The sequence below is a fragment of the Epinephelus fuscoguttatus genome, linkage group LG18, assembly GCF_011397635.1.
Source record: "Epinephelus fuscoguttatus linkage group LG18, E.fuscoguttatus.final_Chr_v1".
NCBI lineage: Eukaryota > Metazoa > Chordata > Actinopteri > Perciformes > Serranidae > Epinephelus > Epinephelus fuscoguttatus.
Window position 1 is genome coordinate 28,647,102 of NC_064769.1, and position 18,111 is coordinate 28,665,212.

General features: G+C 41.0%; 1 protein-coding gene across 2 annotated transcripts in view; it reads left to right on the forward strand.

Annotated features, from left to right (window-relative positions):
* The window catches only part of cacna1bb (calcium channel, voltage-dependent, N type, alpha 1B subunit, b), a 239,791-nt gene that overhangs the window by 132,751 nt on the left and 88,929 nt on the right, over positions 1-18,111 (forward strand). For both annotated transcript variants that reach the window (XM_049603750.1, XM_049603749.1), the window contains 7 exons: positions 726-841; positions 952-1,041; positions 6,664-6,753; positions 10,039-10,260; positions 10,344-10,456; positions 10,605-10,717; positions 13,040-13,171. In XM_049603750.1, coding sequence (XP_049459707.1) covers positions 726-841; positions 952-1,041; positions 6,664-6,753; positions 10,039-10,260; positions 10,344-10,456; positions 10,605-10,717; positions 13,040-13,171 — 876 coding nt within the window. The remainder of the gene's footprint in view (positions 1-725; positions 842-951; positions 1,042-6,663; positions 6,754-10,038; positions 10,261-10,343; positions 10,457-10,604; positions 10,718-13,039; positions 13,172-18,111) is intronic.

Here is an 18,111-nt window from a genome sequence, read left to right on the forward strand (position 1 = left end):
ACCTGCCTACGTGGAAAGCCTCAGGCAGAGAGAGCACACCTCTCTGCCCTTCCATGTGCAAACGAGGAAAGCCTGTGGCAGAAAGAGCAAACCTCCCTGCCCTTCCCTGTGCCTACATGGAAAGCCTAAGGCAGGGAGAGCAGCAGCAAAGACCTCCCAGGAACAGAACAGAGCAGCATCAATGACAAACACAAATGACATTGATAAGTCAGACACAACATGAAAAGGAGGAGCTGGGGTGGAGGTAGGTTGCAAAGTGGCTTGCAGAGGAAGCAGTAACAGTAGGCAGGCCAGAGCAGTTTAAATAGGGCGTGCTGAATGAGATTTGCGAATTTGTTGCATAGAAAGGAATCATGTGATCTGTCAGCTGGACTACATTCCATTAATCAGCTGCTCCATCAGTTGATTGGACTGTTTTGAGATCAGCTGACGTAGCTGGGATGTGAGCTGCCTGTACTAACGCTATGCTCAATTTATGCCCCTGGCCTATGTTCGTTTTAAGTTGTGGATTGTTGTCAATATGGTCTTTAGGTGGTCTTTTTATTCACATAATACTGTTTGTTGCTTGGGATGCCCATAGCAGGTTCTCTCCTGGCAGATGTCTGACACAGAGAAAAAAAAAAAAGAGCTATAAATCCATGTTGCCAAATTTGATAAAACATCTATTTATTCCCTCTGTGTGTGTGTGTGTGTGTGTGTGTGTGTGTATATATATGTTTCAACAGAGAGTTTGCCAAAGAGAGAGAACGTGTGGAGAAGAGGCAGGAGTTCCTGAAGCTTCGGAGGCAGCAGCAGATCGAACGAGAGCTCACCGGATACTTGGAGTGGATCTGCAAAGCAGGTTAGACTCATCTCTGAAACAGTGTTTGTTGTGTTAAAATAACATGACAAATTGTTAAAAAAAAAAAGTCCCTCACTCCTTTCTCCCTCTCTCTCTCTCTCCTGCTGCAGAGGAGGTGTTGCTGGAGGAGGAGGATGAGATTGCAGAGGAGAAGTCCCCACTGGATGGTGCATGGTACAAGAGGAAACAAAACCTTCCAGGTAAAAAAAAAAAAAAAAAAAAAAAAAAAAAAGGCTGAGTATGTGCTGCCTGCTTTAACATGGTCCACCACCACAGGAGGTACAATTCATCATTTCCACCTAATAATAGATTTTTCACAGCATCATTGTGCTTTGCATAAATCATCAGTCATGAATGTGATCTGGTTCTCTTCTACCTTTGGAGGGGAGGTTTAATTGAGTCTCAGACAGACTGTACTGACATGATTATTGTCCAAAGTGCACCAATGCTTAGTCTTTGTTGACATATATAACTGGAAATTTTGAGCTTTAGGTAGAAATGCTCACCTTGGAACCAGACGTATCTTTGAGCTCATGTATTATTTCCTCTGGAGATGTATTTGGTTCCCCTCCCTTTCAAAAAAATTTCCAGCAGACGTGGCCCTGATGAGGCCAATCATGGCCGTTTATCTGAAATGGGGTAGTTTTAATATGATGACTGACGGAGGGGTACCGTTGAGGCATTTTCAACAACCAAGATGGCTGCCACTGATGTGAAACTTTATTTCGAATCTGCAGCATTAAACAAACTGGACTGTTTATTTTCTGTAAAAGAACAAACAACTGCCCCTAAAGGGAAACTTTGTAGTTGTTCAGCCAGCTCTTTGTCGTTGCAACATGAGCCGTACATACAAATGTACAATGCTCAACCTCTGTGCTGCAAGTGCATGGAGGTCCCTGCTTATCTGCATGTGGGATTCTGGGGACTTTTGCTGCGGGTGCTAGGTAAGCCAAAAACCGTTCATCTGCACACACTGCATACACTACCCACCCTGCGGTGACACAGAGCTGGTTGAAAATCAACACATTTTTCCCTTTAGAGCCTTTACTTATGACAACTTTTGGTAAAAGTTTATTTCATCAGATGTTCCCACTGGTCACCAAAATAATGGGGCACAGTGAAAACCCATGTTTTGTTGCTGTGATTGTTTGTAGGTCTATTTGATTTGATCCAGAAGCATTTTGGCCTACAGCAGTTGATAACACCTCTTGGAAATTGGCGATCCCCAGTCATGGAAATGCTGTGTTGTTCTGAACACAAAAAACTTTCCAGATTTTGTTAAGCCATTTCAGGGGAAATTGACTTACATCATTATAGGTGTCTTAAAACTTGAATACTGTAAAACTTCAATTAAAAGCCTTGGGCGAATTAAACACCCAGTCCCTTTTACTAGCCCAGTGTATCTACACATTTTGACATATAAAGGCCTGTCTCAGTTAGAGGCCTGCTCTGGTTGCCAAGCAGTTTATTCTTTTTAATAGAAGTTCTTCAGATGTATAAAATCAGGTTGTTGGCTACCTCTAATTACTGTAAAACTTCGTGTATAAGTCGCACTTTTTTCCCCTTTTTTTTCATCTAAAAAGTGCGGGTTATAGACCGGTGCGACCTATAGACCAAGGTAAATGCTGACATAGGTAATTTGACCTACAAGATGGCGCTACGTTAGGCTGACCAAACGTCCTCTTTTGCCCGGACATGTCCACTTTTCACATCCCGTCCGGGGCGTCCGGGGGTCTGTTATAAACTGATGATAATGTCTGGTTTTTCGTGTGTTTGTGTGTGTGTGTGTTAGAGTGCGACACGGGCAGCATATTTCTGTCCGAACCCGAACCGAGCCCGACATTATTTAATGACCAAAGCACTGAGTTTGTGTCACAGAGTGGTTACAGGCTATTTAACAGTCCGGGCGTACGCCGTGGGTGCTCTGCGGAGAGGGAGACCTCCGTGTTTGAGACGGGAGCGGGAGGCGGGAGGTCCGATGCTTCTACCCAGAGGAGATGGAGAAATAAAACAAAATAAGATAAAATAGGAAAACCTGTCTCCCTCTTTTATTTTATTTTCAGCGTTTAATCAAGGTGGAGGCGGGCAGCTGGAGGTCCGAGGGTTCCAGCGAGGGGAGAGGTAGAAACAAACAGCCAATGTGTGTCTGTGTGTGTTATGTTCAGGTGTTGTCACGTAAATAACAGTGCCCAAGCAATAAACAGGACAGACAATAGGATTTTATTTATTTTTTACACTACATTTTCACTGAAAGCTGACCGAATCCGACCTGGGCCCGAATACAATTTATAGCTACATTTTTGACCAAACCCAGCCAACCCGTCGGGTACCATAAGGCTCAGATCGCCACACTCTAGTGTGTATATGTGTCCCCTATAGGAGCCTATCTAAATTTCTGTCTTTGAGAGATATTATTTTGTAATATAACTGAATTTTCTATCCATTCATATAAATTTTAAATATATTAAAATGATAAGGCATCTTTGAGTAAACTGCGAGTATCATTTAAGTAGGCTATGTCGTGGCCGGCCAAGTGTCCTCTTTTTTGGAAATCAAAATATGGTCACTCTACGCTACGTAGTAATCTAAACTCATTCGTTTTTGGGATTTGAGTAAGCATGTATAGTTACAGCCCACACTGTAATAAGGTACTGTAATGCTGTCTTCTTAAAAAAGAAAAAAGTTTAACGTTAATTTAAACTCATTTTTATGGCTCAGATGTTGTTATACCGTAATTTTATTTCCTGAAGAGGTTGTTTGGAAAATTGCAATCTGAAAAGTAACCAAAGCTGCTTAAGAGGTTATTGTGTTTTGAAAGTGTTTCAAATTAAAAATAAAGGGAAACAGTGTATGAATAACTTGTATAACATTTTTATTAACAAGTAGTAATATAAAACCTTGTTTTCCCTGTTTGAGACCTTAAAAAAATAGACTGCGACTTATATGCCAGTGCGACTTATATTCCGAGTTTTACGGTATGTGTCCATTCCTCAATTGCGTAGTAAGTTACTCATATTCCTTTAGTCCATACGGGTCCTTAGATCAAAAGAATCCAAAGGGTTTTGCATAAAATTGAAGTGCCAGGTGCCGTAATCCTTGAGTAATGATTCGTAATCAATATATTGTCTGAAGCATTATTTTGTGAACATGTAATATTCATGCTGGTTTAAATAAACAGTTTGATTGTATTTCCCATCTTTGCTGAGCAACAGTTCTGTGTGAAAAAAAATTAAAGGCCTGTCCCAAATATAGGCCTGCTGATTTAATTGATTTTAGCAAATGATAGCCCAGGCTATAAATTGAAGTTTTATGGAATGTACTGTCTTGGTACAGTTAACATTACACTATAACATATAAAATGTAATGTGCAATCATTTGTCAGCTTTACATTAACCCTTATTTGTGCACATGCAAAATGCGCCGTTTGTAACCATGTAGCCATGCAGCCAACCATTAATCAAATAACTGGCACTTACCAAGTAATTTGAGTGGCAGTCATGTTTTCCACTCTGTACTCTTGTTGCCTTTATTTCAAAAGGACCACTCTCTGTCTCTCTGTCTCTCTGTGCTTTGCCAATGAGGTCAGTCCATCAGGCTTGGTGTGAAGGCAAGGGTTAATTAGTTGGATTTACAGCTTTAGTCTGATTGGATTTGTTAAAGTTAATTCACTATACCACGCTCTCCAACACATACACACACACACACACACACGCGCGCGCGCGCGCGCGTGCGCACGCGCGCGCACACATGGAAATCTGCTCGTAAATGGACACACACTGGAAACACATGCTGATGATTCCAGTAAAGTGACAGCATCCAGCTGCCTTATTTTCTCAATTAGTTTCATATTAGGGATTTAAGAGTCTGAGTCAACAGACGTAGGGAAACGGCTCTGATGTTGTTGGAGCAGAAAATATGCAGTTGGCCTTCCTCAGATGAATGACAGGTAGGAATAGTGGAGCAAAGTGCCAATCATAGCTGACTGACTCAGGAGAGGTGATTTTTATTATTCTTCTAAAACGATTTATCCAGCATTTACTTTGTCTTTGTGCATGGAAAATTGTAGAAAATATGCTTTAGGCTGGATATTTAATTTAAAGAGGCAACAGCTAGGATTTGTTTTGTTTTTTGTTTTTTTTTTTAGCTTGGCGCCACCTAGCGTCAGCAGTGTTGCTCGCACTGTCGCAAAGACCAAATTGACCATGGGGATCAGAGATAATCAATAAAATGTAGGCTGTAAAGCCACCAGTATATCTCTGTGTATATGTAGAATGAGAAGGTGTGTGGACACTACTAAATAAATGAGCAAAGAGACCGAGCAACAATTATCAGATTTATCTGAAGAAAAAAAACAAATAGTAATGCAAATAATTATAGCAGAATCACTGTCCGAGGGCTGCCGTAGAATGGCAACAAGGATGTCAGCCGACCAACACTCGCTACCCGGTACCTGGTTGCGGCGATTTGTGATGCTGGCCAGCTAGGAATAAACTAGCAGCCAGTATAGTACAGTCCTTTCTCAGCTAGCTAACATTTAGCCGTGTTACTTACTGATCCATTAGTAAGAAAGTTAGCTGGACAACGGTTTTGAAGCTTCTTTGGTCACGTAGCTCCCTCCATCTCTTGAACGCCTGACTGAGGTTTACTCTTGTTTTTCCTGATTGGCTGACCGACCAGTTTTGCAATACATGACGCATTTCCTGCCGTAAAGCAGATTTTTTCTGCGAAAATTTATCCCCGGTGACAGAAGCTTATTGGAAAGATTGCAAAGCCAATAAGTAACCTATGTAAACGCTGATAGTTTGATTTTACTGTGTATACTACCCTGTGCAACCCACATTATTTTCATAATGATATATATAGGCAAAAATGCTGTCTGTTGCTTCTTTAAAGATGGGTGAACATAGTAGAAGTAGTAGGTAGGTGTGTAGTTTTTGCAATATTCTTTATTTATTTTGTACCTAAAAAACCTGCAAAGACACTTTTTCTGCAGCTTTATTTCTTAATTCTTAATTTTCTGCCTATTGAGTCATTTTTGCTTTTTAGTTAAGTCCTTAAAGTTTTATTTTAAAATGAGTGAAACAGTCTGCCAGTGCATTAAAATAATTTATAAATGAACCTTGCAACCCTGCGAGTGCTGTGAGCCACCTTATTCTGTCTTGGTTCAAGATACGGACAGTCATTTCCAGAAATTTCTCGAAACAAGTTGGTTTAAACTGGAAATAAGTTGACATCCACGGCTGTGCTGGCAGAATGTTTTCACATATTTTAAGAAAAAAAAAAAGCTTCTTTAGCAGTCCAATACGATTTGATAAGACAGATATTGTCTAAGTGTTGCTCGGTTTCGGAGCCTCATTCATTTCGCCGCCTGGTTCTGCCTCCCAGCAGCCTTTTCGAGCAGAGATATGGGGTTGTAGATCTTGAGAATGAGCCCGCCACTCTGGTGACGAGGAGCTGGTCACGTGACAAACACATTCATGTTGCGCTGGCAGTTTTTCATTCCAAGGCTGGCTTCAAGCAGGAAGGCAGAAAATCTCCAAATGAAAAACATGATTGATGCCTGCTATTCATAGTTTCCAATTAGCTCTCCCCTCCACTTTCACACACACACACACACACACACACACACACATATCCTGCGTTGGGACGAGGGTCGTTCCATTGAAAATGCTTGCTTTTCTTGCGATAATTGACTTATTCACTTCCAGAGATTTTGCAAAACAGACAGCACCATTCCCACATTGCTATCACTTACATCATTATTTATATTAAGACTCATATCTGATCATTTTCCCTTCCTGTCTGTGCGCTTCTCTTCACAGTCCTGAAACGAAACAAAGCCAAGAAAGGTAAAAACGACCTGATCGGTGCTGAGGAGGGGGAGGATCCATTCGCAGATATCTCCTCTGTTCGTGAGTCTGACATCTATTTCTCCACAGCCACCAGCACCTCACCTCTGACCTTCACATGCTGTCTCTTCACAGCGTCGACCTTTACGATAAAAGCCACCATAAAAGCCTGTCTTCTACAATGAACGTAACCGTGTCCTCTGACTCTCTGGTCTCCATTTATCAGATTAGTGTGTCATGTCACCTCAGCGGTATAAAACATGTTGTTCGATATCTCAAACAAACTTAAAAAATGTACATTACAGAAGCAGATTCAGCACCATCTGGACCCGGAGACCTAACACTGTTTCTCCTGGCTGCAGAGGCATATCACCTAGAGGGAAAAGAAGTATAATTAACTTTTCTAATTAGACTGTTACATTAAAATAGCAAGAGAATCACCTGCAGCATATTAGAATTAGACTTTTTAATATTAATGGACTTCATGGTCCCACACAAAGACAACATGTAATTGCTTGTCTGTGGGTTGGAAAAGAGCACAAGCGTGGTAATTGAAACCATTTTGTTGCTTTCACTACTTTTTTTCCCCCCTATCTCATCTCATGACTGTTTGCCGTAAAATTAGGTGCCGAGGGAATTAGATGCGCGGCACAGTCAAATTTTTGTCTCTCATCTCACTTGTTTCACACATGATGCCTGCAGTCCTGCTGAATGGCACAAATGTATTAGGTGCACATTTTTTAATGAGCAGCTGCGAGGAAAATTCAAGAAGTGTTTAGGTGATTTTACGCTTTTCTTTCTGTCCCTTGGGTAGTTATTGTTACTTTAATCAGTTAAAGTTTTGGCCACAAACATCTTTCAGTGCTTGTTAGCAGAAGTGAAGTGGAATTGAACCCTACCCGACTGTACTGTTACACCTCTGTTTGAAAACCTTGGGCTCCTTGGGCTCTTTGATAACTGAAGGCACAAGGGCAATCCTGGCAAAGCTTGCGAAATAGCAGAAAAAGAGTCTGAAGCAGCATGGATGAATCAATATTAGGAGGAATACAGCATCAGCAGGTGGAGATGGGACAAACTGTTAATTTCTGTAAAGCAAAAATTTCCAAAACATCAATATAAGGCAGCTACAATATTAATTTACAACACTTTACAGGTTAAAAAAAAAAAAAAAAGAACATTAATCAAACCCAGTTTGGGCTGGTTATACAAGAGTTGCATGCTGGAACTATTTCTTGGCTGAAAGGAAGGCAGGAGGTCACTGTGCCAGAGAGAAATATCCCCAGCACATAGCTCCCTGTAAAACCACAACTTCTTATTGCGTTCTGGTCTCAGTATGGATTAACAAACCAAAGATTACAGATAATTTGTATTTAGAAGTAATGGTAGGCTTATTTGTTTTGCTAGTTGTTTACCCCTGCATTGAGGTTTTTATGCTAAGCTAAGTTAACAGACTCTTGGCACTAGCTTCACGTTTACCAAGTGGTATTAAATGTCTTTTAAGAGCAACGTAACACCAGCTGAACATCTTGGTTTTGCTGGTTTGACTTCTCATCTTGCCGCATTGATATACAAATGTACTTCAGGGTGTGACCAATATACTGTGACATCACTATTGGTTGTCATAAGAGATAGAACAGACTTAGAGCTTTCAACCAGAGAGGGCAGTGAAACACTGCTTTTCTGCCTGGTGTTAAGTTTAAAATATATCAACGTAACCTCATGCAATGGTTTGTGTGATATCTTACAAATCATACAGAGGTTAGGTTTAGAAAAAGTTGGGCATTGTCATATTACTTACTTAACGTAAAGTTATGTAGGTTAGGTTTATAAAAAATATCTATAGTTGGCGGTTGTCTCAATACCTACTTTATATAAAGTTATGTAGGCTAGGTTTAGAAAAGCAGTCATGGTTGGGTGTCATGTTATGTATTTAACTTACGCAAAGTTACATTGGTTAGGTCTTGCAAAATAAAGGTACATATGTTGGGTTTTCAAAAGTAAAGTTGCATAGGTAAGGTCTAGGAAAATAATGTTGTATCGGTTAGGTTTAGGAAAATAAAGTTACAAAGGTTAGGTTTGGAAAAACAGTCATGATTGGGCAGCGTCACACTCCGTTCTCAACGTAAAGTTATGCAGGTGAGGTTTAGGTAAAGTAAGGTGGTTGGGCGTTGTCAGGTTACGTACTTATCGTAATGGGATGAGGTTACAACCTTTAAATACCTCAAAGTTCACTTGGTTTCACATGGGACACAGACTCCAGTCTCCTGGGGGAAAGTCTTGTGTTTGTTTGACCATCCACCATTCCAGCCTGACTTCTTACGGCCTTTGCTTTTGACACTACTTCCTTCTTTACTTCCATCAGTGCGTTTGTCACGTGATTGTAGTTGTAGGAGTTACTGGCTTATGTTCTGGGGGCGGCAGTAGCTCAGTCCATAGGGACTTGGGTTGGGAAGCGGAGGGTCGCCTGATCAAGTCCCCGTCCGGACCAAAATATGGAGCTTGGACTGGTAGCTGGAGAGGTGCCAGTTCACCTCCTGGGCACTGCCGAGGTGCCCCTGAGCAAGGCACCGAACCCCCCAACCGCTCGGAGCGCCCGTCATGGGCAGCCCACTCTGACATCTCTCCACTTAGTGCATGTATAGTGCATGTGTGTAATTGACAAACAGAGTGAAAAATTGAATTTCCCCTCGGGGATTAATAAAGTATACAAAAATAAATAAATAAATAAATTTACATGGGTTTTACACGAATTCTGGTGGATTACTTGTTTTAGGTATACACAAAAATGTGCAGTAGAACAACATGAATATATTCAGTATAATATCTTTTTTTTTTTTTTTTTTTTTTTTGTTCTCCTAATTTTGAAGTGGTCTGTTAGTGCACCTCAACCAGCTAACACCTCCTAAAAGCAAGTGTAATTTCAATCCAAAGCAAGTACTAAAATTGGACCCAATCATCTGGGTTTTTTTCCTAAACATACCCTCAGCTGGAGCAGTTTAACCACCTTAGTGCAAGCAGGTTCATTTGGAGCCAGGAAAATACTGAACGTTTGCACAATAAGACACACACAAAAAAAATCGTATTGTGGGATTTTCTTTAAGCTATTTAGCGTTTTAGCTCAGAGTTTAGTGAAAGTGTTCTGCAGACATATGTGCATGCATATTCATGATGATATATATTATAATTATGATCTTGATGAGTGGGGTGATAATGGGGATGCTGCTCGTTACAGTAGCAGGAGGAAGACAAGGAAACACACACACTGTGATTCACTGTGAAAACTGAAACGGTGACAGATATTTAACCGCTGCAACATTTCCTCTCTCACTTTTTCGTCATTGCTTTCAGCTCCTCCTGGCTCTCCGTTTGGTCGGGCCAGTGTGAAAAGCAGCGGGAAGATGGACAGCTCTTCTTATTTCCGACGTAAAGAGAAGAGGATTCGGTTCTTCATCCGCCGCATGGTGAAAGCTCAGAGCTTCTACTGGATTGTTCTGTGTCTGGTGGGCCTCAACACTCTGTGTGTGGCAATAGTTCACTACGACCAGCCCGAGTGGCTAACCAAGGCCCTCTGTAAGTCACACACACAAATACTCACACTCCCACACTCTTTTTAATGTTGATGGCCTTTAAAACCTTATTTCTCTTGTAAACAGACACTGCAGAGTTCGTGTTCCTGGGTTTGTTTCTGACTGAGATGACTCTGAAGATGTACGGCCTCGGAGCAAGAAATTATTTCCACTCTTCCTTTAACTGCTTTGATTGTGGGGTAAGTTACTGTCGGCTGTATCTTACACATAGATATTTAACGCTAACCAGCATTGGCAGTTCTGTTTGGGTGGCCCAGTCTTGTTTGGCTTATTGAAACAGAGCCAAATACAGCAGCTGATAACTTTATCCTCTGCTCTCCTCTCTAGGTGATTGTGGGAAGTATTTCTGAGGTGATCTGGGACATGATTAAACCAGGAGCATCATTTGGTATCAGTGTGTTGAGAGCCCTGCGACTGCTCAGGATTTTTAAAGTCACCAAGTGAGTTCAATTCAAAACACACACAAGAAACTACAGACAGTTAGTAGATTAGGTCTCCATCACAGAAAAGCTTGCTGCAACTTTTTGGGGTATCTCCTTACTTCCCTGTGATGATTATATTAACACATAGCACTGACTGTGTTTTGCACCAAAAAATCCTTCTTAACGGTGTTATAAATCAGCACATTTTACACACAAACACATACACAAACACACACACACACAATTATTAAAGGAATACTTCAGCCCCCAAATGACCATGTGTATATCAGTTACTCACCCCATGTTATGTTGAATTCATGAAGAAAATGTTTTTCTCACATGCCATTTTCGTAACCGATTATCCTCTTGAGGGTCGTTGGGGGGGGGGCTTTGGGCGAGAGGCGGGGTACACCCTGGACAGGTTGCCAGACTGTCACACAGGGCTGACACACAGAGACAACCATTCACGCTCACATTCACATCTACGGACAATTTAGAGTCACCAATTAACCTGCATGTCTTTGGACTGTGGGAGGAAGCTGGAGTGGAGTACCCGGAAAAAAACCCACGCTGACACGGGGAGAACATGTAAACTCCACACAGACGTCTGCCTTCAACAAGACCAAAATTATATCAAAAGATCATTTTACACATTATCATCCAAGTCTCATTTATCCAGTCGTATGCTCAGTACTTCCCAAACAAACAGAACTCTCTGAAAGGAAAGTCAAACTTATCTACGCTCTCTTCACAGCCAGACTCCATTGACAACAACAGTAATTTTACCTCGCTGAACATGGGAGCCGCTGGTCTACCGCAGCCTTAATCAGTTAGTTTGTGTTAGTGTGTAAATTTGGTGTTTTGAAGGGTCAGTTGGACCCAGCAAAGTCACACAATAACACAATCAAACTCACCGATCTGAGCAGGCAGACCAGCAGCTCCTGTGTTCAGCGAGGTAAAATCCTTGTTTTTGTCAGAGGAGTCTGGCTTTGAAACAAGCATAGATACTGTAAGTTTCATTTTAAGTTAATTTCCCTGTCAGGAAAGGCTGTCTGATTGGGAAAAACTAAGCATTAAATTGGATAAATGAGACTTGGATTATACTGCAGTTATGCTGTTGTTAAACACGGCAACCTATGACTTGAATTCTTCAGGATTTTGGGGGATTTTTTTGGATTCTTTTGGATTCTACGTTCACTGGGGGCATGTGAGGAAAAAACAAGTTTTCTGCACGACTTCACCATAACACAAACATTTCACGGCTGAATTTTTGCCTTAAATATAGGAGCTTTGAATGACTTCATTTTGCCTCATAATCATAAAAGGATGAAGTTATTGTTAGTATTAAAAGCAATTGAAAGCAGTGTTGTTATGTAGATAGTTACATGAATGTCGAGATGACAACATTTCATACCTTTTCATGTTGCAGAAAATCAAGCAGCTAACACTGTGAGCATAACGCTTTTGTTTACATTGCTCGAAGCATGATGGGAACTGTAGTGCCAAAACTTCAGAAACACTTTTAGACCTTAGTACGGGTCATATTCCAAAAACACTAATAATAATGCAGCTCAATAACATCTTTCATTAGACCCTCCCTGCCTCTAAATGCGCGGGTCTTTCAAACCTCACACCTCTAGTTTGTAATGCAGGCTTTCTATTTTAAATTTGTAGTCTCATGCCCAAGAGATACGCCCAAGACCTTGATGACATTGTTAGGGTATTGATAGACCTTCTAAAGCTCCTCTAAGCTACAGAGAACATTAGTTCAGCTCAGCCTCTTTTCACAGGCTTGGTCTTTCTCCTCATAAAGAGGAAACCGAACTAAATCATCTGAAATCAATGTGTAACATTTGTGGAGAGCAGCTTTAATTATTTAACAGCACATATTCAAAGTGTTAAACCCAATTAACCCAGTGGTCCATGTTATTTCAGTAAAAATAGCAGCATAAACTGACTAACAAACAGATCATCTAAAACACAAAGTATTCTTTTAAGTGCTGTTCATGTGTATTTATTTTGTTTATTTAGAGATTTTTGGAGCTGCACTTTTTTCACACTTAAATGTTAATTCTTTTTTCTCTTAACTGACAATCCTGTTAGAGTTTGATGGCAATTTATTGCATTAGATTTGCTGTAATCCTGTGATTCACTGAAACTGGCAGCTGTAGACTCTGACGCATTGATTTGTTTTATGCCACCTACAGCTCATATTGCCATTTGTTCCTCTCGTTCCTCCTCTGTTTTGGTTGTTTTTGTCTTTGTCTGAATCTGTTTGTTCCTTCAAAACATAAAAAAACGTTATTTTTCTGTCTCTGTGTTTTTGCTGCTTCCCCTCAGATATTGGAACTCGTTAAGGAACCTCGTGGTTTCCCTCCTCAATTCCATGAAGTCCATCATCAGCTTGCTCTTCCTCCTCTTCCTCTTCATCGTGGTCTTTGCTCTGCTGGGCATGCAGCTCTTTGGAGGACAGTGAGTAATCTCTTTAACCTGCCATGCATTTTGACCGCTCTATCCAGCTCCACACATGTACACACACACATCCTATCCTCTTCTCCTCTATGCATCTCTTCACCTGACCCTCCTCCATGTGTGTGATCCCTGGCCCCACATGGCGGTGGTGACAGACGTGTCGACGCAGCAGGTAGCTGGCAGAGCAGCAGCACTGACTGCGGCCCTTTGATATCACTCTCAGCAGGAGCTCCATGTCTTCTAATGGCAGGAACACCTCATGATTCTGGGCTGGCTGCAGTTAATCAAAGGCCTGGCATCCAACCCCATCTGACTCAGCTCACACACAGACTTTCCTCCACACAACAACAGTTTTTATATATATCTGTGTAGTTCTTTTATTTACAGCGGACTGCTGTATATTAGCATTATGAAACTTGAGGTAGACTTTGCAGTTTTGTTTTAAGTTCACTGGGAACTAATTCCTTAATTTTATACCTAAAAGCCCCTAAAGGATAATTTAGCTTTGTTACAGCCTGGGTCTTATTTTCTGAGATCTGGGAACACAGCAACATCGCTACAGTAAAGTCCAAAGGGACTGGAAACACGAGCAGGTGTTGTGAACAAGCCAACAGCTTATCCAGATTACCTATACAGCTTTATTTGGATGTAACACTGAAAGCGAGCACACCTGAGATGATGTGAGTAATCCCTCATTGCACAGGAATATTGTGTGCATTGCTAAGGTAAATACAATAGATCATAACTGAACCAGGAGGTTGATTATCAAGCAGTTATGGATGTTTACAAGGGGGCCATTTTGGCAAACATAGACACACAAACATTCAAGCCCAAATTGGGAAGGCTGGAGCAGCTTTTGTTGCACCGAGGCCCATCTGGAACTCAAAGGAAATACGCCAAAACACCAAACTCCGGATATTCAACACCAGCGTTAAATCCATGACTCAAAAGCATGGAGAATGACAAATTCCTCCACTAACAAAGTTCAGACCTTTGTCAGCAAAGTGCCCAAGAACCACCTTGAAGATACATTGGCCAAACACCATCGGAAATTAAGATCTGTGAGAAAAGACAAACCAAGAGAGAACAGACACACAGATAAGGAAAGGATAGCGGGATTGGATCGGACACCCCCTGCCAGAAAACTAACCAGAGTGGCTCCAACATGGAACCCACAACGAAGGAGAAAACTAGGACCTAGAAACAGTTGGAGGAAGTCATTAGACATAGAGGGAAATAAAGTATATCGGGAAATAAAGTATATCAGGATGGAATTGGAGAGAGCAGCCCAAAACTGAGAGTGCTAGTAGAGAAAAGACTTAAGTCAACTCAGTCTTTTTAGCAGTTGTTGTTCAGTTTGTCTTTGTTTTCTCCTCCATTTAAGTTTTGTTTATCTGTTGGCTTGTTTACAACCTATCTGATCATCTGACAGCGAGTGTTGCTTTAGAGCTCAGCATTAATCGCTAAGTGCAGTATTATTGTTACTGGTGGCAATTATAGACAAAACCATGGACATAAGATCCAGGTTTGGGGACTCCCAGTGGATTTTAAAAAAGTATGGTCAAAATTTTTGCAGCAGAGGCTCCCCATTACAAGTCAAAACAGCATCCTACAATCCCCATGATGCAACTTGATAGATTTTCAGTAGACGATTGGTGCATCTCAAAGTCAAGGATGCTTCGTTGGTAGGACAGGTCTTTCCAAGTCAGGTCCTACAGAGGCGAGGCAAGACTCCTTCCTAGCATTCGGTGAACACACATTGGAACAGGCTAGCAAGTGTGCGTCATTAAAGAGGCCCTGCCTTCAATTTTTTGCAAATTATGCGCTAATGATTGCAGGTACTTTATGCCCACTGAGGATACACACATGCATCCTTGAAAGTTCTTTGAAGGAAGGACTTGGTCTTCAGTAGAATTCAAAGGATCCTTGACATTGGAACAGTCCTTGAAATTAAGCCGTTAAGGATCCTTCCTTGACTTTGAGAAGCACCACCTGTCTAGTAATTGGCCGCACTTTTCAAACATGTTACTCAGACATTCTGTTTTTCAGCTCCTACAGGATGTTGCAATGTCATGATAGCCACAATTAATGCAAATTCAACCAATCCTCTTGAATTCTGCTCGACCTTGTAATTCTGCCCGATCACAGCGACTTCTCTGCACATTTGACCGATCTTCTTAGTTTCCCACGAGTTCCACTTATCATAGCATAGTCATCTAACTCACTTCCTTGTTTCTTGTGTCTGCACCTTGTAAAGATGCAGCCATGTTCGTGTTGCACATCTCACATTTACATTTACGAACTGCCTAAAGACTGTGTAAGACAGTACCCTGATGTTCTGCACAAAAGCAGGGGTAAACTCTTGGCAGCTGCTGGCAATACTCCTCAAGCATAAAACACACCTAGAGAATGGATGAAATTTATCAACAACATACAAGAATAATCTCCATGACAGAGGTTGTTGCATCCAGATCTATTGCAGGTGCTGAAATGTAAAGGTGAATTAGATTAAATATGCATGGTTAATGGTAACAGTAGTGTAGTATAAATCTCAAAGCCAAAATAGTATACTTTTATTTTCACTGGAGCAAGTTGCACTTGATTTTACATAAATTATACCAAAAAAAATACAACTATTCTTGCAATTTTCACCTGCTCCCACAATTTTATTGCTACAAAATGCCTAAAATCATCGCACCATGCATTGCAGTTTTTCTTAAAAAGCAACCGTAAAGTCAGGCATTTTAGATATCAACAGTTGAAAAACAAAAAAAGGGACTGGTTTTGTAGTGTTTTAAAGGGAAATTTCGGTTTATTTCAACCTGTCCTGTCCTAAATTTGTTTCAAGTCACTGGTGACATAAAAATAATAGCTAGCATGTTAGCCGTTAGCCTAGATACAGCCGCGCATAGTAGCGTCAGACCTGTTAAAACGTAAGTGAACGGGCAATCTTCAAGTGCAAAACAAGCTTTTTTTCCACAAAGACCGCCTCATATCGTTAGGATAAATGTCAGAGAACATACAGAAAACAACATGTAAACGTGTTGTCTTACCTTACTGGTGTGCTGCCATGTTTGTTTACCCCTTTAGCTCTGCTTTCCAAAGCGCGGCCGAAATATCACGAGAACAAGCAAGCGATCTCATAGCGTCCTCTACCTGTTGCGCCTCTCTCTCTCTCTCCTCCTCCGTTCTTCAATTTCAAGAAGCTCTTCGTCAGTGTATTCTGGCTCAAATAAATAAGGGCGGCCATCAAACTCTGCAAAATCAAATTCTTCCTCCACAAAGTCGAAGTCTGGCAAAAAGTCAGCCATTATTCTATAAATCTTTCATAAAATAAATGAATGAACTTTTCAGGCTACTGTCCGGTTCTGCCTTCCAGCTGTTGCTGCTTGTTCAGGCATGCTATGAGATCGCTGCTTGTTCTCGCGATATTTCGGCCACGCTTTGGAAAGCAGAGCTAGATGGTAAACAAACATGGCACCACACTGGTAAGGTAAGACAACACGTTTACATGTCATTTTCTGTATGTTCTCTGACATTTATCCTAACGATATGAGGCGGTCTTTGTGGGAAAAAAGCTTGTTTAGTGGACTAACTTTGCACTTGAAGGTTGCCTGTTCACTTATGTTTTAACAGATCTGACGCTACTATGCGCCCCGGCTGTATCTAGGCTAACGGCTAACATGCTAACTATTATTTTTATGTCACTAGTCACTTGAAACAAATTTAGGATGATAGGAGACAGGTTGAAATAAACTGAAATTTCCCTTTAACCAAAGTCTGAAAACCTGAAAATGGATGGATGGATGAATGGATGAATGGATGGATGGATGGATGATGGATGGATGGATGGACAGACAGACAGTGAGACAGACAGATAGGTCGATGAGTTATTGTTGTTGAGGAGGAAATTCTTTTCCACAGTAGGTGAATACGTAGAAGAAACAAGTAAGACGTAGAGAGAATGAGCAAAAGAGACAAGGACATGACTCAGCATTTTACACAACACAGACAAGATTTATGTTTATTTATGTAGAGTTGGTATCTGTGGCAGAGCACAGAAGGAAGGGGAATGAAGTACTGGTGGACTGGATGTGTGACTGTGAGTGCTTTGCAGATCAGGATGAGGTAGCACAGTCAGATAGGTTGGGGGCAGGAATACCTATGACTTCCTTAGCTTAATAAGTTATCCTTAAGACTTTATTCTTATTGGTGACTGTAGCATATACAGAAAACAGATGGAACTGTGGGAAGGACTGTCTTGAATGGTACAGTGTAGGAGAAGAGGAGGATGGGTTTGGACAGACTGGTGATTTAATTTACAGATGACTGTAAGTCTTCGTTGATAATGCTTGTAAATGTCCATGGTAGGCTGACTGAAGCTGAGGTTACTGTCCAGTGTAATACCAAGGTGTCTGAGACACTCCACCACTTCTACCAGTATTTAACTAATAAACACTAAACCTATAAGAGATGATAGGTTTGAAATTGTCAAACTACAGCATTGGTTGTTGACCTGTGACCTATAAGTTATGACTTGACTTTAAGGGGTAATACAAGTGAATTCAAAGACCAGCATGAAGCTTTGTGTGTTGCTTATTCCCTCGCTGCTTTTACATTTAAGATTGACGTGTTTCACCAGTTTAGGGTTCGTGTAAGGAAGAAGTCCTCTAATCTTGCAAATGAAAGGAAATTTGGCATTCATATGAGATTAAAGGATTCTTAAGCTTCTATAGTTTGTCTGCCAGTGCTTGGCTTTGGCATGTATTTATAGAAAACACTCATTTTTATCATTTTGCCTCACTTTTTGGAAGCTGTGCAGCTATGCTTGGTAAATGTATTTGAAGTTTTAAATTTTGCTCCTAAGGCAGTTTTGTTCAGTCCTTTTTGTGCAAGTTTTACCTTCACATGATGTGACATACACGCTTAATGGTCAACAA